We start from the raw sequence: 21,810 nt of genomic DNA, 5'->3' as shown, positions 1-21,810 counted from the left end.
GTGTGTGTGTTCACTGCTGTGTGTGTGCACTTTGGATGGGATAAATGCAGAGCACTAATTCCAAGTATGGGTCACCCTACTTGGCCACATGTCACGTCACGTCACGTCACGTCACTTAAACAAGTGTTTTTTTAAACTCTAAAACATGGAGTTATCTGCTTTTGCCAAAAAATGACTGTTGGAGTTATCTGCTTTTGCTATAAAACAAACTGTTAATATGTAAAAAAAACACTTTCAATGAACTTTAATTTTGTAAATTACCTGTATTTGTTTAAGTTATTATTACTTAATCAAAACAACCCAACTGTAGTTTGATTGATATTACTTGGAATGTGCAATAAAAAAACGTGAGTTATAAAATGGAGTTATCGGTTTTTGCAAATGAACTCTTCATATATATATATATATATATATATACATATATATATATAAAAATATATATGCTAGATACTGCAGCAATTGTAATAGTCTATTTCTCTCCCTTGCAGTCTGAAAACTACATCCAACATTTCTTTCTCCCTGTCCTTCCATGTCTTTATTTTTCTTTCTTTCTTTTACTTCATCCCTCATTCCCCCCTCCATCTGTGTTTGATCAATAGAGTGTAATTAAAGGAGGGATGAAGCAGGCTCCTAGAGGAACAGCTTGAGTCTGACTCTGTCTCCTCTGACACACTGCTGGCCCTCACACATTCTGATGTATAATGTATGCAATACATACTTCTCAACCTCTCTCTCAACCATAGTCTCTGTAGGAGAACCGAAAACTCCTACTGTTCCTGGTTAGCTTGCAGTGAAGATAAAGAGGGGTGTAAATGTCTCATTCAACAGCCATGTCTAAAAGACTATCTTTTAATTTGTGAATCACAACTATCATGCTGTCTTTTTAGATTGATGCATCGTTGTGTGCAGTCAGGACAGAAATTGAATTTGCAAATCTTACAGATCAGCATTAACTGTGTTTTAGTAGTTGCGTTAGTACAAAGCAGGTCTTTCAGTGGCTTATTAACTTTTTGACATTTCTTTATTAACTGAAAGAGGAAGTATGTATATATTAAATATGAAAAAAATATCTTTAATCACTCTTTCTCTCTGTGTGTATATATATATATATATATATATATATATATAAATTAAAAGTTAAACATTTCAATCAACATATATTATAAAATGTATTAAAGTAAAAAACATATCACAAAAAAAATTTATTTTCCTGATATGATCACGTGTAAATGTATCTGTTTACACAAGAAAATAGAGCTGCTACTCCATTTCAAATGCTTTTCTGTTATCTGTGCAAAACCGTTGCATTTTTAGTTAGGCCCGGATACAGTTGTCTCCCTCGGGGATCGATGATGCGGTGATTGATCGTTTAATTGCAGTCCTCTTTGGCTCCTCGGACAGGCAGTCGTTCACCGAGAAGTCAATGTGTTTTTCTCTTTTTCTTTTTTTCCGGGCTGCTTGGGCCAGGAACCGGAGGACAGATAATCTATTTGTGCTAATTTCGAGATTCACCCCCCACACACCCCTTCCTGAATAAGTCATTCCGCTCTGTATCTTCCTCTTGCCATCTCATGTGCTGCGCTCGGCACTTCAGCTCTTCCACATCAGCACATTTCATTGGTCCGGTCATCTGATGTTTCAGCAGTCTTCTGTTCCACATGCTCTTTCACCACAAAACTTCATCTAATCATGTTAAAACCTCCCGGCCTCAGATGATTGCAATCCGATTTGCATTCCTCTGATTTTATTTAAAGCGTTTGATTTTGTGCTATTGTTACAGAAATGGAAGAATTCCAGTGCAACTTTTTATATCGGTTGATATGGACACCGATTTAGATATTTTCCATTTGACCTCTTAACACCATTGACACATCAGGAAGCTGCTGCCCAGGCAGTTAATCTGAGACTGTGTGTGTGTGTGTGTGTGTGTGTGTTTCTACTGTGAGAAACAGGATCGGAGCACAAGAGATCCAAATGATGAAGTGTAATTACACACCCAATTGATTCTGGCACCTCATTCATCATCCAGTCATCATGTTATTCACAAACGCCGTTTCCAGGCGTCAACTGAGCTAAGAAAACAATTTAATGTGTAAAAATACACACTTGACCCTGCAGATACATAGCTGTTGTCACTACATCCCTTGAGCCAACTCAAGAAATGTCCAGCTTATTTTCTCAGTCTCCCAGAATTCACAGTCATCTCTCTCACTGCTTTCTTCCGCTCCCTCTCACTCATAAGAGTGCATTAGCTGACTTCTCCTTTCAACGATTTGGGAATTAAATGAAATGCAGGTGAAGGATTAATTCCCGCAATTCCTCAGTTATTCTGCTCTCCCCATGATTGATGAGCGCATTTAGTCGTTCAGTTCTTTGCATCTGCTTATCCCTGTCCACATCTGCCTAAATGCTGACCTTGATTTTGAAGACCACTGCCCATTTTTAGCGCTCCTCATACATGTTTTCTAAAGAGTTTTCATGTAGATGCTTGTTAGAACCATTTTAAGAATATAAACAATTTATAAAAAGAAAAGTATTGAAACAATAAAAACAAGAACAATAATAAAATAAAGTAAATAGTTTGTTTGCTTTTTTGTTCTTGCAAAAACCTAATAGTATCTTTTTGTGACTCATCTTCTCTATTGTTCTTAAGCAGGCAGTTGTAGTTCTCAGAATGAATGAACAGCAGACAGGTAGCATCACTCAAGGTAATGGAAGGTGGCACCTGACTTGTCAGCCCGTTACCATTAGACCTGCAGAAGCTCGTTTAAAGCATCTTAACAAGTCACAAAACAGAAACACTGACACTCCTGCAGTCCAGAAAATCTCTCAGTTAATCTATTTGTTTTGCTTTCGCATCTCTTCCCCCTGTCTCTGCCTGACCTGTGCACTCTCTTTAACCTATTTACGAATAACAGATCTGCTTGTTGGTGTTTCACAGCCTGTGGTTTTCACCAGCTTTCATACAAAGAGCTTCACATATTGCCCAGCATTTCCTGTCTGAGCACATGGGGCTCACTGTTCTGTCTCTCTCCACCATCGCCTCGCCATAATAAGATACCCACTGCTTTGAGAGTTCCCCAAGCAGAGCACCTGCAGTCCATAGAGGTAGAAAAAATGAGGAGTAGAAGGAGGGAGAGCAGAGGAGAAGGGTTGTGCGGCAAAACAGAAGCAGAAAGCGCCGTATCTGGGTAGCCCAGCTGCCAGGTCCCAGGTGTGTGTGTGTGTGTGTGTGTGTGTGTGTGTGTGTGTGTGTGTGCGCGTTGTGTGCGTGTGTGTGTCGTGCTGGGCTGGGCTGATGCGTGACTGCCATGCTTAGTCCGAATTGAAAGGGGGAGGGCTAATCTATCTCTGTTCCATGTGAATCATTCTGCAGTTCACATGTATAATTAGCTCCTGTAAAAAAAAAAAATGCTGGCATGCTCTTTGTTTGTCAGGCCAATTGATTTTATGAATTATAAAGGAGCAATTTATGATGGCAAACTAAACTCAGTCAACACCCTGGAGGAAATGTCCATCAAATACCACCATTTCGTGGTGATATTTAAGAACTTAAGAGAGCGGGCATCTGTGTCATCTGGTCATTTTAGCATTCATTTATTGAATGCATATTAGGTTCGTCATGATAAATAAATTTTAGTAGTTGATACCAATACCAGAGAAATTGATCTTAATATTAATTTGAATTAATAGCAACCTAATATTTAACCAATATGTTTTATTTATATTATCATAATAGCATTAATAGTAACAAATTAATTAAATCAAATTTTTTTTTTCAAAGTTATATATATATTGTTTTTTTTGTTTTTTCAACATTTGACTGCCATATGTACTGTAACCTCAACTCTGTGAAACAAGTGCAGACAAATACTCGTGGGTGTCAGAAGGAGCCATCTGTCAGTCACACAGTACATGGAGTCAGTGCTACTGACACTGCAGGTATTGTTTAATATATGGAACACTCTATCTAGGCAGCAAATAAAGAAAATGTTTATTTAAAAAAAATATTTTTAAATAATTGTATTTATACTTGTAAGTACTGAAGGACATATTGATGATATTTATAATAAAAATGTATCTTCATTTATCATTGAGCATGTCAGTGAATTCTGGTGACTGCTGTCTAGGTAAATAGCTCACTAGGTTTTGGAACAGAGCTATAATTATAATTAAATGATATGAAAATGGCATGTTGCTTTGAGCATTTTTGTATATGTTTAATTGTAAAGTCTGTCAGTGTTGTGACTCGGGTGGTTTCTCCTTCACTTGTTTCACAGAAGGTGAAGTTTTGGTTGATGCATGAATAAACACACGCATCCACCACTGATTTAAAATATGTATTTGAAAGTCCATCAAAAAGAAACCAAGCTCATGAGACTGAGTGTTGTCCTCATTAAATTTGTAAAAGAAAAAAAAATCTACCCAACATTTCGTGGTTGCTTTCCAGATTTGTCAGACCTGAGCAACCAGCATTCTAGTAAACATGCTGATAATTATTTCACCTGTTTGACATTAAGTAAGAAAAACGGCTGAACCACTCTGACTTATCAATAATGTAGCAGCCATCCAGTGACTGGGAAGTGCATTCACTTCTCCGTGAAGAGAATGTTGTGTCTTTTGGGACTCTGCTGACTGACTGAGAACTGTGTTAATGATAACATGCTGAACGTCTGGATGCCTCTAGACACCCTTACTGATTACCAGCGACTGCCTGATCCAGCACATTCAGTCAGAGGAGAGACAGACCATAGCCTAGAGCAGTGTTTCCCAACCGGGGTGCCGGTCTGTCGAGAGCAGGGGTGCCGTGTAAAAAATCCTTTTTTAATATTTTTTAATTGCTAAAATGTTCAAAAAAGCATCTATTATATAATATCCATTTCTGATGTTGCCAATAATTAGAGATGCACCGAAATTTCGGCTGCCGAAAATTAGTTCAGCGCTCAGGTTTCACTTTCACGTGGTGTGACGCTCTACGTATTATCCTGCTCTATGCGTGTGCGCTCCGCTCAGTCGCTCCGCTCATATATCGTTCATGCTTATCGGAACAGCAAAGTCCACTCAAAAATCGAGCCGACAGTTACAGTATTGTTTCTGTCTGCAATAGCCCAACTGTGTTGTAACATGGTGTGGTATATGGGCAACTCTGGTAACGCTGCCCTCTCATTCATTGATCTGCTAACCGCTATGTTATGCTCCCGTGTTCTGATAATAATAGCTTTCTAGGACTGAACATTATTTGGATAATTGGTAAAAAAAAAAAAAAAAAAGTTAAATATCTTAACCCTACTGTTAGACCTACCTGAAAAACTAAAAAGCAATTTATTTAATTCGAAGGCCTGTCGTTATTTTTTATTTGTGCTATCATTATTAATTTCTTTATTTGTTCTTATTTTATTACTGACTGCTTACTTGTCATTTTTTATTCAAACATCATTATTGAAATCAAGCTATCTCGTGCTACTGCACCAAAATTACCCCACTGTAAAATATAATTTTTGGGGGGATAGCTAGTTATAATGGTAATTAAATAATGTTTACATATGTACAAAAGCCTACATTAAAATCTGTCATATAAATTGGTCTCTTCATTAGAAATTAGCCTACTGATTGCCACCATTGATGGACAAAATTTTTTTAATAATATTAAAAATATCTGTATGACATTATATTCTGCAGTTCTTCCCTGTTGTACCGAATATCTATACTTTTCAAATTATCATATCGAAGTTAAAAATTCAAATATTGTGACAAAATGAATTTTGTAGGGTGCCGCAAGTTTGTTAAAATTTCCAAAGGGTGCCGCGACTAAAAAAAGGTTGGGAAACACTGGCCTAGAGGATGTTAGCAAACCGGTCTGCCTATATTGTAAACTCTTTGACTCTTCTTAAACAATATCCTCTGTTTAGACTGAAGACAGACATTTATTTTAAAGGGGCCAAATCCTAGCAGGAGTTTTTTTTCCCTCCCAATGCTCCAGTTCGCCTAGATGCTTCGTGGAAAATCAACATTAAACATTATAATAATATAGGCTAATATTGATATGTTGATAAACATGCATTCTGTATAGAAACGAGGTGTAACAGATGCAGTGCAGTCATAGTGCAGCTACTCATTTCACATGCGATTAAAAATATATCAAAATCAAAAGGGTGACATTTTTTGCAGTTGCTTTAAAAATAAAAACCTGTTGCTAATGTTTCATTTAAAAAGGGTTTTTAAAAAGAAGTGTTGACAACATCAAATATTAAGATTAATTTAAAAAAGCAGACACGTGAAAGGTGCTGTATTTTTTAACGTTGCCCAGCAATTTGCAAATCAGAGGGCCAGTGTCTTTACAAGCACAAATGTAGCACATATCAACTCTGAAATCAGTCATTTCATGTGCATATTAAATGCAGCTGATGTGACCAGTGATTCATATGTATTTTGTGAAAGTGCCTTGGGAATTAGTGTGAATATTTCTTGAGCATCAGTGTGTGTGAGTCTGAATCACTGTTTATATGTACATTTCTCTCACACTGACACAAAGACTCCTTCCTCCTAAGCAGAGCTGATTTGCATTCCACTCACTCGTACCGTCTCTGTCTGTGTCTCTCTCTTTATCTCTCTCTTTATCTCTCTCTGACCTGATCACTCACAGATGGCACAGCCCTTATTCTGTTCCTCCTCCTTTACAGAGCGCTCAGCAAAGGAACGTGTGTGCAATCACAACACAAATGGATTAATTATGTGTTTCAGGGTAGAAAACCTCAGTGAATTCGTATTGTATACAAACTTAGTGTGAAAAATCAACACATGCAGACAGATGTCCCTTGCCACAGACATGTGCAAATTCACATGCACACAAATGCATGCATGCACGTTCATGTATTCACAGCTTAGCGCCATAAGCAGGGCTGATACTGAGGTGATGGGAGGATTTTTACAGCGCAAAGCCACAGTGTTACCCTGGAAAGGCTGATCCCATTTAGAGGCTCCAACAAAATCCCTATCCCATTCAAAGCCATTGACTGGAATAAAGTTATTAGCCTCCGTTCAGATTAGCACTGTAACACAAGAATTATTATGTTAATGTGTCAAAATCAGGGTTAAGTGTATGTCATTTTTTCTAAAGAGGAAAGTTTGGGCTGTAATTATTCACTATCTTGCTCTGTACAAAGTCCATCTTAAATGTTAAGGCGCTTGATTATATCTGGCCTCATTCATGAAAATTTTTCAAAATGATGGTGCAAAAAGCCTAACAATTTCATTAAATTAGTTTTATTTTATTCTGTTTTGCATTTATGCAATATACTGGTGCCAACCCTGAGAAGGGAATTGAGACGTTCCCACAGCATGTAACAGTGTTAGTTTAGCATCAATGAGATGCTATTATAGTTTTTGTTCATATTTTAAATTAGATTTTATTTTTATATTTTCTGGTTTCATTTTTTTATTTTATTTAAGATTTTAGTAATTTTGTGTGTTTTTGTCTTTTTTTTTTTATTGTTTTTGTTGTTTTTAATTATGTGTATATATATATACTTTTTAAATTAATTTTATTTTAGTTTTGTTGTTTTAATACATCAAGATAAATTAAATGAAAATGAGTTATGATACTTTGGAAACTATCTGAAAATAAATGTTGAAGTTTTTTATATTTTATTTGATTTCTTTCAAAATTTATAAATTTATACATTTATTATTATTATTATAGTTTTAGGTAATTCGCATACCTGTATTTCACATAATTTCACATACCTGTATTTCATGGGAGGGGATTAGGGACTATTCCCTAGGAATGATTGGAATTCATGAACATACACATTTGTGCTTTTTTTGACCTCTGGGGTCCGAGGGTGTGTCGCCCAGCCCGCAGCTCTACAGATATCTGCCAGCGAGGCACCACAACCCAGCGCCCAAGAGGATGCAACACTCTAGTTGAATGAGCTCGCAACTTGAATGGGCAGGGCACACCCTGTGCCTGATACGGCAGGGTGTACTATACTGTGCACTTACTCAGTATGATTTTCCAGCGAACTCAAAACTGAACGACACGTGTGCCTTTCTTGTGCAATTATGCCAGTGATACAGCCACAGTCCTAAACGAAAACTGAAACAGTTTTCGTTTAGGAAAACTGAACTGAAACTGAATTGTTAGCAATTACCAGAAGATGCATAGCTGATAAATAAATTGCTATCTTTATTGAAAATACATAAAATTACACTTGATTTCAACATTTACTTTCCTAATGCAGTCCCATGCAAAGCAGGCTGGGAACTATAAATTCACTGCCCAGTTAGTTATGAAATTACATACAACATAATGAAATAATGAATGTGTTGCTTTAGCTCATTTTTGGAGTGCAAATTTCTCTGTATTTACTAATAGGAATGTTTAATGAATAAGGCAATATTGTGTTCACAAAAACTGTAAGAGCAGTGTTATTAAATAATTTCTACCTTTTTCATTTTTATTTTAGTTGACAGCATCTGCATTCATAGGCATGACCTATTTAATTACTAAGAGGGGGAGGTCTGGTCACTCGTAATTTGACTGTTGACGGATATCTATGAGTAATCCCCTTACTGACCTCACCTTCACTCAACATCGCTGCCTCTGATAACCCCACACCCCCCTCACACATACACATAACATTCGAGTATGTCACCCTGCTTTAGATTACAGTGATGTTTCTTTCAATCAGCTATGCGTGGGAAGCTTTTACATTCGTTCTGAACATCTATTCTGTCTAAAGGCACTTTAGCTAAGAATTTATGAGATGCTTACATCTAATATTTCTCGCCTCACTCTGGGCTGATGCCTGTTGTACGGGACAGATGAAGACGCAAAGTGCTGTAGGATTCCGATCGTGGACTGCCCTCTGACCCTGGGCACATCTGTGCAGTTCAGGCCGCCACTGATGATGGATTAAGAGTCTTTAATCAGAGCGTCTGGGGAGAACTTGGCAATCTGAGCCAGGCCAATTCAGCAGCCCCATACAGCCATGCATCATTACAACACAGATATCCTCCGACCTCACCTCACCCGCCTCCCTCAGACCCGACACATTAAGATTTAAATACATCCCTCATCCGCCACACTACACATTCAGCAATCGAATAAGGTCACGAACCCTTGTTTTTCCAGAATGATAATAACGAACCACAAGCTGTTTGCTGCAGTGGTGTGAAAGGGACGGGAAACAAGACAACAGATTGGCTGTGTAAAGCCAGATTCGTGAGTTTTGCTTAAAACGAATTCCCGCAGCGATACTCCATCACAGAGAGTCATGTCGTCTGTATGGTCATGGCTGGCGTGTGTTGAGCTCGGCTGTCAGGCTTATAAGGGCTTTTCTGGTGCTTGCGCTGTGAGATGCTTTGTAAACTGTAGTGGGGATCTGCAGATGAATAGGAATTTATTTCTCTTTGTCTTTGCATTTTACAATGGTTTCAATGACTCTTTCCCCAACTAATTGAGTACATTTTTAAGAAACACCTATTATTGTCAGACTTGTAGAGTGGTTTTACCCGTCATACAAAACAGAATTAAATTGAAAAAGATCTCTATTTAATTCCTGAATTTGAATTAAGTTAGCAAACAGAAAGCATAATTTCAATTCAAATTTGAATGTAAAGAAGATACATAGATAGTAGTGTTGTCAAAAGACCCGGTACTTCGGTACCAAGTTTGTACTAAAAAAAATGAAAACGTTACAGTACCAGGTTTTCTTAAGTACCGGTGGTACCGAGTACCCGGTCAACCCGGTTCTTGATGCGCTATCCGAAAAGTGCGCAGATGCCCTCTCTTCATAAAAGCACTGAGACATGGCGACATCAAAATGAGGAAACACATCAAACTAACAAAACACTTTAAAGACAGACACCCAGATCAAATGAAAGAGTTCAAGTAGGTAAGTTTCATTTTAATTTTTAATATTTAGAACAGTGTTTCCCATACATTGATTTATTTGTGGCGGCACGCCACAATATCAAAACTCACCGCCACAAATAGATTTTCCAAAAGGCTTTGACTTCGTTGAATAAACATGAGCACTGCACACGAAACCCGGTGAGGGTGTTTTTATATCACTGTATTTCTGAAGGAAACCGACTGTCTTCAGTAAATTATGGATGTCATTCTCATTTCATCTTGCCTGTAATGCCTGAGCAGCATTTGTGAGCGCAGCGCTTATTTGATTACAGCCATTACTGGGGAAACCTCTATCTCTCCCACTCTACAAGCGCCTCCTGCTGGCAGAGAATGAATTTGCATATGTATGCCACCACAAATAGAGAGTACCGAGAACCGTGGATTTTCACTGGTATTGGTACCGAATACTGAAATTTTGGTACCGTGACAACACTAATAGATAGATTGCATTGTGTTAGCTGCATTGTGATATATCTTAATACAAAAATCTATATTTATTTATATATTTAAGATATATTTTTGGAACGGTTTTGTGCAAGTAAAAGCACACGACACAGGAATAATCCAAAAACAGTCCTTTAATGGTATATCCACACAAGAAACAGAAGGAATCCAGGAGCAAGGGGTAGCACAACCCATGGACAAAAACAATAGCAGACAAAGGACTAGGGCAGAACACAGGACTTAAGTACTGGAAGTGTAATTAGGAAGAACTGAAACAGGGGTGGCGCTAATTAATCAAAAACCATGGAAACAAACAAGAGAACACAGGCAAACTGGAACACAGAGAAACCAAACCAAATACAACAGAAACGTGACAATTTTAACATATTTAATCAATTAACTTTTGTGGACCAGGTTGGAGGAACACTTAATTTCCTGAAATGCATTATCTGTGTTCTATTTCTTTGAATTTCAATTCAATAAATTCCACTTCTAGTGCTGTATGATACTTTCATCATTATCAGTTTTATTTAGAAGTATTTTGATTAGGTATGCTGCATTTACAGATACTACATTTTAGCTTTAGCTGTTTTTGAAGATTGAAAGTGCTAGAAAGAAATGAAAACACTTTGGTGCTGGTAAAGGTATGCTCAAGGAGAAATGAAGGAACATTTTTGCTTCATTTTAGCAGAATCTTCTTGACATTTATCTCACAACCCTCTCCAGAGTCTGCCTTTATTATCACCAATACAATAGACAAGTTTCATACAAATTTATACAGCAGCCTGATGATTTATCATTTTTATTAAACTCATTTCTTTTGATCAAGCGCCTATATACTTTTATACATCTTTTTTTAATTTGTCATATGTCATGTATGTTTTACATGAGCTATACTAGAACAAAATAAACCCGTCTGTCGAGTAGAAATTTTGAAATTCCTAGAATCTTTTTGGGTTGAATGTAATGCAGCATTAGCCCAGAATAGATTTGGCCTCTCCAGTTTTTCTAGCTTTTCTTTATCTTGTGATTAGTTCACTGACCCCGGAATAATATGAATGTCGTGAGGCTTACATTAACAATATGTAATAGCTTGTGACTGCTGCATAAAACAAAAGTGGGACAACTAAATGTTCTTTAAATTGTTAAATGAATTGTAGATACAGTGTTATAATTTCAGTGGCAATGTTTGGCTTCAGGGTCATTCAGATTTATTCCAATTTAGCTCCTCACTGCATCCTGCTAACATTGTTGTTTAGCAAATGTGAAGCTCTGATAATTGTGAGCCTAGAGTCTTAGACAACATCCACAGTCCTCTTTTTAGAGTAAAGAATATCCATTAAATATCCACCAAGGCCACTTGAATTGTCATGTCTGTGGCTCATTAGTGGTTGAGTGAGAGGGTTAATGTGTTGCAGGTTGTGGTACAGGTTGTTACCGACTGTTTTTAATAAGTATTGTTACATCTAGTTGAACTCAGAGGAGTCTGTTGGTTTCTCAGATGGTCATCTTCGGCTCCCCAAAGCATTAAGCTGTCCCTGAATGTAACTTCTCTGGCTGTCAAGTCCATGCAGTTTAGCAAAAAGCAATAGTTGCACAGATCTGTCTCAGAGAGATTGCACTCACTTCTCACTTCCTGTGCTGTTCTGCGGAGCAGTTGTCTGCGTTTGTCAGGAGGCAATTAGAGTCAGCACACAAGATGCCCTGTTTCATTTATCTCAGATTCAGAGTGAGGTACGGTACTCAGGCCTCACCTTGTCAGCCTATGACATGCTACTGCTCACAGCCAACCACAAAGAGTCAGAACTGGCTGAAGTAATCACTTTACAGTGGTTGGAAAAGTAAACACTTTACAAAGAAGGGAAAATTTGTCTTTACCTTGATGGGGTGGAAAGGCAGATGCAGTGGGATTAGTGATACATGCTTTGGAGAGACATTAAAAAAATACAAAGCAAGTGAAGGGAAGTAAAGTATACAGAAATAGGTGATGCGGAAGTAAACCAAAATCTGGAGGAGACCTTAAAGGAACAGTCATCATTTACTCACCCTTATGTGATTGCAAACCTGTACGATCTTCTTTCTTCTGTGGAACACAAATAAGGGTATTTTTAAGGACATAATTGATTGTTTGAACTTTTTGAAAATGATTTTGGACTGTTCTTGCTCATTGACTTTCATTGTATGGACAAAAAGAAGACTTTGTTTTTCTTTTGTGTTCCACAGAAGAAAACCTGCAGGTTTTGGAATGACATGAGGTTGAGTAAATGATGACAATTTATTTCTCACCTAGGGAATTCACTTCTTTCATTTTGGTTGGTGTCTACATCTAGTTTGAAGCGTGTTTTTCAGAGATGCGAAGGCAGCAGATGGCCAAGTAGATCAGGACTCAAAGAAACAAAGGTATCTAAGAACTTGGCATCCTAAAAAGTGGAATCAGGTTCTTTTAAATATTTGGGGAAACTCTTTTGAACCAACTTTCTATCGAAAATAAGGGAAAGCCTACAGCATTGAATCAACTACAAGAAGAGAAACAGTCAGGCAAACCCCAAAACCTCAAACCTATCATCAAAATTCAGACAACATCTTCAACAAATGGAAAACAAGTTCAGATGCTTCTGAGCAAAATTACTGATGGATAGTAAAACGTAAAGATAAAGGACAGAATTGTAACACTGTGCTGGCCAGGATGTGTTAGTTTGAACATTTTCTAAGTAACTGGATGTTTGAAAGCAGCACTACCCAGCACTGCAATTTTCCCATCTGCTTCAAAAGCTCAGCCATTGTTCCTCGAAAAGCCCAAGATACCACACTTGAATGGCTACAGACCTGAGGTCTGCATTTGGGGACTTGAGCCCATTTCAAAACTATAGCACTTTGCCTGTGCTCCAAGTTCTTTGCAATAGACACAGCAAATGTCTAGGTTTAAGTTTTCACTCAATCTTATTTTGTTCCAAAACCATATGATTTTCTTCCTCCTGTAGAACGACAAAAGGTCATTTACAGTTTTTTATTTTATTGGTTTGGTACTATTTTCACAAGGTGTACATTTTCAAAACTCTTAGTACAAAACTTTAAACTGACCACACTTGTAATACGACTAGTCATTCTTTCAAAACATGATCTCATGATTGCATTGTAGTTGCACATATTTTCATTCCACATAATCATTGTTTCAAAACACAAGATCATTGTGATATGTATTGAGAACATTTGAATTAATCACCAAAACACAACAGTATGATCTTCTTTCAATTTAGTACTTTTAACAATCAGTTCATCCAAGAGCAAACAATGCAAGATTCATGTTTAAGATCACCTTTGTTGCTGAAATAATTACAGTAATACAGGCAATAATTGTCATGTTAGAAAATACACTTACATTACCTAACTTGCATATCTCACATAAAAGCAATAAATTTTTGTAAAATAATTTATCCAGTGTGTTATTAAAATGTGTGATGAAGGTATGACATGGCCATAAGTTTTTGTGCTAGAACAGAGTTTACTGTCAATGCAGTAAATGGCCTCACTGTGCCATATCACTGAATCTATATTCTAGCTGAATTTTTCAGATGAAGGGTGAGTTATAGTAATGTGCTGTCTTTACCATGGTAATGCTTCAATATACAGTATCACATGGCATAATGTAATGTAAAATGCTGTATTTTATGTCATCTGTCTCCCTTCTTCTGATACATCTCTGATCAATCTCTGATCAGTTCCTCTCCCTTGTGTCCTTCTGTATGTTCACAAATAGCAAAACACGGTTTTACAAATGAGGAGTTCCTCAAAGGGTGGTTTTAGGTGATTTTGTCAAGTTTTGCTTACTTCTTGGGTACCAGTTTGTCCCCAGAATATGGTTACAGTAAGTAGGTACACACACACAGGTTTTCCTATCGTTATGGTGACATTCCATAGGAGTAATGGGTTTTATACTGTCTCCCCCTACAATAATCCTACTCCTAAACCTACCCTTACGAAAAAAACAAATGTCTCATTGGACCCAAAAAAGGAAAATGATTTCAGATATTGCCATCTTTATGGGGACATTTTGTCACACACACACACACACCCTTACAAAATAGTGGTTATCATCTTAGATAAATCACTTTTAGTGTAAAAAAAAAATCAGTGCATTTGGTTATCCCTAAATTGCAATCACGTTCTATATAAACTAAATATCTATTGAATCTATATCTATAGATGCACCACCAAATGATTCACTGATTAACCATTACGATGAGTTAGATTAAATAATAGACAAATGTATTAAACTGAATGAGATGTTTGATAGTAATAGCTTTACGAAAGGCAGTTACTGTGAATGAAACATTTAGATGAAACACTTATTTTGTGTAGTGAAAAGGACATTTTGTGATTGTGTGTATTGTACTAACACAATTGAAAATATGCTGAAATGTTTGAAAAAGTGCACTTTTGATGATCTGTTGTGATATTAGTACTAAGAGTTTTGAAAATTTACCAATTGCTTGTGAAAATTGCGCCAAAGCAATTAAAAAAAAACTGTAAAAAAAAGTTAAATTAGTGCATACGGCTTGTGAACTATATTCCAAGTCTTCTGAAGCAATACAGTACCCCAGTTACTCAACAACACTCTTTTCAATTTGTTGTTGCATTGTTTAGTATAAGTCTGTTTGCCTCCTCATCTTTACAATTTGCACAATGGTTTTTATACGCTGACATGAGCAAACAATTCTTTTTTTAAGAGTTTTTGACCTTGTTCTCTGTGTTACAATAACACCTGCACATTTAATTAAACATAATTACTTCACATACTTAGCTTGCTCACAGGCCATTCTGTCTTCGCTCAGCCTTGTGTGGTTTGATCTGCATGCTTAGCCGTGCATGTGTAAGCTTCATTTGGAGATAATTGCTAATAATTATCCCCTGATAAGTCAGTACGGCACAAGGCGGCTTGAGAACCGGGGCTGTTTTGCTGTCGGTTTCCAAACTGGCACAAGAGCAGATAAGATATGAAATGATGAAGACGAGTTCTTTTTTCAAGTGGTCAGTTGAAAGGGGGACCATTTAAAGAGAGACATGCACATTCACTGTAATCCTTTATCAGAGCAAGGTAGTGTTGGATGGCATAGCCTGGTTAAATTAAGACAGAGAGTTTCTATTGTGGAGCCCTGAAGAGCAGCTTTGGCATTAAAGTCTAATTAAATATATTTTTTTACTGCGTTTCTCCTTGAGGCAGCTATTGCACCTCGTCTCCCCTGGTGACCAGACTGGAACGAGAATGTTTCGTTTCTGTTAGCAATGCTACCATGCCGACGGCAAAGAGACCCGGCGGGCCCTTGCTGTGTCCCCTTCATTACATCAGCAGCACAGCTCTGCCTCGTATCAACACCGTGATTAAAATGTTACAGGTGATAAGAGGATATGAAGGTCAAGCCACAAGGAGTGCGGCATGGAATCTGAGACCTCCACCTGAACTTAACAAGGAGGCCTCATCAGAATGCCACGCATGCCTTTTACTTCATGCAGCTCGATGGCTTTGTTTTGTTCAGTCATTGGACCAGCCTTGTTAGTTCAGGCTGGTGAGCCATTCACTGCAATGCATAGTTCTTACTGAATAAGTACCTCATTGCCTACTTGAAATGTTGCATGTCACTGTAAAACAGCTTGTTTTTATGGTTTTTACTTTTGTGTAGTTTTAATATGTCTCAGAAGTCTATTACTCGCTGTTTATATGCAGTTTAATGACCCACTATAATATCAGGGACTAATTTGCATCATATGTCATTATTTGGTGGGAGATTTTATGTGTGCAAGCTTGCTGACATTTCACAGAAGCAACAGATTCATGCTTGGCTGACAGGTGCCAGTTTTAAAGAGGATGTCCTAGAATCTTGAGATTTGACATACCCTTCTGTTAAATTAAATTTTAAAAAAATCTATAGATAATGAGATGCAAATCAGGGTGTCTGGAGAATAATGCCCTCTCATTTATTCTGCCCGTGTATACCTGCGGGGACTGAGCAGTCATTTGTCACTTCCAAATGTGATTCAGTGCATCACATTTATCAGCCCCTGCACGTGCATCTCTTCGGACACACCGGTTTTAATGGTTTTAATAATGCTCCTCTGTGCCCACGCAGGGCAGACCGTACACCTGCGTGAGAAAGAGAGACAGCAGACATCAAGAGCCTGGTTATGCCCGTAATCCGCGAGGAGCCTCAGTCTGGAAAAAGTTAGATCAAAGACTAGCTACTGATCAGCTTTTGATTTTTTTACAGTGTTAGTTTAATCAGTTAGAATGAAGCTGTGAAGCTTTAAAGGAATTCAGTTTTTTTCCTAACTTAATGGATGGCATATGTGACATGATGTTTATTACTGCAAGGTGTTATTTCGGCTATAATAATAATGTAAAATATTTATAGTAATACATTTACATTGGAGGCATGTGGACCAAGTACTTATATATTTATATTCATTTCCGTCATTCATTTATATGTATAAATTCTGTTTTCTATTTCCATTTTTATTCATATTTTTGTATTCCCTTACTCCACAAAATTAATTTATGTGAGTCACACTTAATCACATACTCATGTTGGGGAAACAAGGTGGATTATGATTATGGCTTTATATAGTTTATGATACAGATACAGATGAGGTTAAAGATAATTGTGTTATTCAGTAAATGAGTTCAAAAAAATATTTGTGCAAGTGATGGTCAATTTATTTTTAAATTAGGAGCAAGAATCACAGGTGAACTGAAAAACAGACACACATATAGCCTAAACTAGTTAAGCTACTCTATTCTAGCTGCAGAACAGTTTCGCATTACTGCATCACATTTCTTTACGTCAGTACTGCATGTGTGCCACAGAAATATCCATCTTTTGCCTTCCTGCATACAAAATCAATTTCCATGCTTAGAGAGGAAATGGGGGGAGCAAACCTTGCTGCATAGTGTGCATGTGAGACAAATGCTTGCTGGGGTTTGTCCTCAGTGGCCATACTAAATGTATTACCAACAACATTTAAAACATGACTGCCTCTGAGGATTTAAAACTTTCACAAGTGCTTTAGAATTGATTGATATTAAATAGAATTCATATAGCACAAAATCTGTAAATAATCAAAGCTTGCAACATATATGCCAAATATACGGCACTTATTTTTTATATTATCTAACAGTTTTCTTTCTCTCATTGCAAGTGTGACCTGTATGTAATTATTTCTTTTCCAGTGGGATAATTATAAATAACCTATCTTTCGAGAGGAATGAAAAAACATAAAAATAATGATGTGGATTTTGCAGAATCCTTGGCACCATGTGCAAGGTTTTGAAGTCACTTTCTGGAAGCTTCAGAATACCCCCACATGCAGATGCACGTTTACTTGAAATGCAAATGATTTACAAGGTCACTCTGGTCTCATTTAAGTGCTGGTTCCAATTTTTTTTCCCCTCTTGGGTGTAATTGAACTCCACAAATGAAAATCCACAAGGGCATATGTTTTATTCTTTTTTTTTTCTTTCACCGTGACAGGTGCAAGTGCAACCTTCACGCCAACAGCTGCATCTATGACAAAGAGAGACTGACTTGCGAGTGTGAGCACAACACCACGGGGCCTGACTGTGGCCGCTGTAAGAGGAATTATCAGGCCAGAGCTTGGAGCGCAGGATCCTATCTCCCAATCCCCAAGGGCACAGCAAATATCTGTGAGTACACACAGACACAGACACGTGCACACACATTCCCATTCCACTTACTGGAAAGAACAATATGGGCTCTGTGTTTGTGGATAACAAGGCTCACATGTCCTTTTACTCTGACCATAAACCATCTCTCTTACTGCTGTCCTACCTTTCACAATGCGCTCATGGTGTCTCCCCAGAAGCCATTACCCTACTTCCAGTTTAAAACCAGGTCCTCACAGGAACTCTGACACCAAATGCTGAACAACACAGTCACTTCTAAACTTTAAGAAGGGCTATCAAACATCATTTTTTTAAACATTGGTTTCTGTTGAATTACAAACTAAATGCTTGTTATTGTGTACTGCACTGAGATAAAGTCCAAAAAGTGGTGGTGGTACTATGGTTATCAATTGTGATTTGATGCACATTGTGATCCATTAGATCCCAAAATATTTAAGTGAAATGTGAATTTCTGAAATTCTGTTTTATATGTCCTACTTTAGCTTTAATAACAGCAGCACTTGAGCTAAATAAGCTCTACAGATTTGAAAATCTATTTTTATTTTTTTCTGAATCATAATCAAAATCATAAACTTTTCAGTTTATTTCCAGGATTAAATTAAACTTTTGGACCCCACTGTATACTATGGTACTGTATGATTTCCATATGCCATACTGTATTTACATTCCCAGTACTTCAGAGAATGCCATAGTATTACCATTATGGCAGTTCCAAAGCACCTACTTTTTACTGTTCTTTTGCCTTTAAAGATATAAAATAAAGAGATAAAAAAATTCTGTTACTCACTATCATGCAGTTCCAAACTTGTATGACATACTTTTTGTTTTGCGGAACTGAAGATATTTTGAATAAGGTTTCAGTTTGATATTTTTTTATTATTATTTGATAAAAGTCCAAAAAGAAAATACAAAAAAAAAAAAAACAAGAAAGAAAGTCACACAGGTTTTAAATGGCATGTGGGTAAAGCAAATGATGGCATAGCTCCGCTTTTGGGTGAACTATCGCTTTAGGGAATGTTTACCCTTCCAAAAGATGCAGAATACTTGTAGGACCTGTCTTTCAAAGAATGCAGTGCATGTCAAATGTTAGAACTATAACAGAAGGACAGTTAGCCTTTAGAAAACCAGTGCTGTCTGTAATTCCAGCCGGAGGACTACACCACCACTGCAGTTCAATTCAAATGGCAGGAGACAGAGCCTTCAATCCAGCACACAGAATGTTTGCCCAGAAGTAAACTAGCACTATTAAACACTCACCATATGCTTCTGGGACTAAAGCAGCAGCACATACCACAGATATGACCTTAGCATGCACAGAAACTGTGCATGCCAAAAATTTATTTTCAGTCCTCAGCAGGTTTGTTTGTGTGTCTGTACATGCATGTGTATGAGTGGAGCGATGCATGCCTCCTGGCAGCTGTTGTACCTCATGACTCTCTAGGAGCCGGTGGAGTGTTTTGAAGGACTGAGATTGACAGGACATTATTAAAAAAAAGCCAGCACAGACTCTGAACCCACTATAAAACACAGCCTCACATTAAACCCCTTATTATGGTCCTGTGTGAGGGAGAGTGAGAAATCCATAACGTAATAATGCTGCAAAAGCCAGGCTCTTAGATCATTCCCTTTGGATTAAAAATAATTAGATTAAACAATAATAGTATTTCAGACATAAGAAAGGCAGTTTGTCATTTTAAAACCAATTGCAGCTGATTTTACAACAGTTCTATGTGCTTGACACCATGCAATGGAGACAAATGGGGTAAATGAAAAATCTAGTAGTAAAAATAGAGTAGATGTAGTAGAGTAAATGTCCAGTAATCTGCTATTTTTATCCTATAAGTAGTATTGTAGCACATTGTAGCATTTTGTATGCATATGCATACACAGAACAAATGCAATAATCCAACACATTCTAAAAATGACGCACTAAAATGAATGAAGCATTAGGTCATATTAATTTTAGCAAATAAAAAAGTATTTTATAGGTTTGTTTATATATTAGTTCATTTTTTTTTTTTCAGTTTGTTTGTATTCCTCATAGATTGTCACACACACACCCTACACCTAAACCTACCCCTCACAGGAAACTTTCTGCATTTTTAGATTTTCAAAAAACTTCATTCTGTATGATTTATAAGCTTGTTTCCTCATGGAGACCTAAAAAATGTCCCCATAAGGTCAAAATTTACTGGTATTACTATCCTTGTGGGGACATTTGGCCCCATAACGTGATAAATACCCGGTACACACACACACACACACACACACGTAGGTTGGGTTTCCGTGTTTTATGGGGACATTCAGTAGGCATAATGGTTTTTATACTGTACAAACTGTTTTTTCTTTCGCCCTACACCAACCCTACACCTAAACCTACCCCTTACAAAAAACTTTCTGCATTTTTAGATTTTCAAAAAACTTCATTTTGTATGATTTATAATCTTGTTTCCTCATGGGACCAAAAAATGTCACCACAAGGACAAGGATTTCAGATATTGCCAACTTTCTGGGGTAATTTCATCCCCATAACATAGGGTTTACCAGGACCACACACACACACATATGTACCAAATGATATATATATATATATATATATATATATATATATTAAGGCTGGTAAGCAATTCAAATTTTAGTCTAATTAATTACATGATGTGGCGATTAATTAATCTAATTAATCGCAAATTAATCGCACATCATATTTGGCTGAGAAATTACTCCCAAAAGATAATTTAAATTCATTGTTGTGTAAAGCATCAAACAGACATAACTAAAAAGTAGCTTCAGCAAGAAATATTTTGTTTGATAAAATTTATTACATATACTCTTTTGGACCATAAGGGTGAGTAAATGATGACACAATTGTCATTTTTGGGTGGGTGAACTATACATTTAATAATTTATTTTGTTAATATTATTATTATTACTATGTGAATATGAAATTATTTCTTTAATAAAATTATACTCTAAATAATAAACTAAAACTGCCAGTAGGTGGGGGTAATGGCAAAATTTGTTGGCAAAACTGAGCAAAACAGACAACATTGTCTCTAAAATAACACAATATTAACTTCTTACTTATTGAATTGTTGTATAAGATCAGTATCACATTTGCACTTAGCCTATTGCTTGTGTGATTGGACCATGAGGGTGAGTAAATGATGACACAATTGTCATTTTTGGGTGGGTGAACTATACATTTAATAATTTATTTTGTTAATATTATTATTATTACTATGTGAATATGAAATTATTTCTTTAATAAAATTATACTCTAAATAATAAACTAAAACTGCCAGTAGGTGGGGGTAATGGCAAAATTTGTTGGCAAAACTGAGCAAAACAGACAACATTGTCTCTAAAATAACACAATATTAACTTCTTACTTATTGAATTGTTGTATAAGATCAGTATCACATTTGCACTTAGCCTATTGCTTGTGTGATATTGCTTAACTATAAGATATGAAATATGAGACAAAAACTCAAAACATGGACATTTTTGCACCATATCTTGAATTTTAGGGACATTCTAACTACGTTCTCTAGGCTCCATCACGCAGTGAGTTGTTGCTCTGCCTCATATTTGTCATCAATCAGCTGTATGAAATGTCAGATGACCCACATGGGGCGGGGCAAGTGCGTTAAATGCATTCATAATTTTAACGCGTTATTTTTCACTGTAATAAATTAATCTAATTAACGCATTAAATTACCAGCCCTAATATATATATATATATATATATATACAG

The 21,810-nt window shown here is 36.8% G+C and overlaps 1 protein-coding gene across 7 annotated transcripts in view; it reads left to right on the top strand.

The window, feature by feature from the left end:
* LOC107677259 (netrin-G1-like) overlaps positions 1 to 21,810 on the top strand; it is a 92,748-nt gene that overhangs the window by 47,749 nt on the left and 23,189 nt on the right. For all 7 annotated transcript variants that reach the window (XM_016472089.1, XM_016472090.1, XM_016472095.1 and 4 more), the window contains exon 4: positions 17,884 to 18,056. In XM_016472089.1, coding sequence (XP_016327575.1) covers positions 17,884 to 18,056 — 173 coding nt within the window. The remainder of the gene's footprint in view (positions 1 to 17,883; positions 18,057 to 21,810) is intronic.

The sequence above is a fragment of the Sinocyclocheilus anshuiensis genome, unplaced genomic scaffold, assembly GCF_001515605.1.
Source record: "Sinocyclocheilus anshuiensis isolate Anshui unplaced genomic scaffold, SAMN03320099.WGS_v1.1 scaffold392, whole genome shotgun sequence".
NCBI classification, from domain to species: Eukaryota; Metazoa; Chordata; class Actinopteri; order Cypriniformes; family Cyprinidae; genus Sinocyclocheilus; species Sinocyclocheilus anshuiensis.
This window is presented reverse-complemented; position numbering and strand designations above follow the sequence as displayed.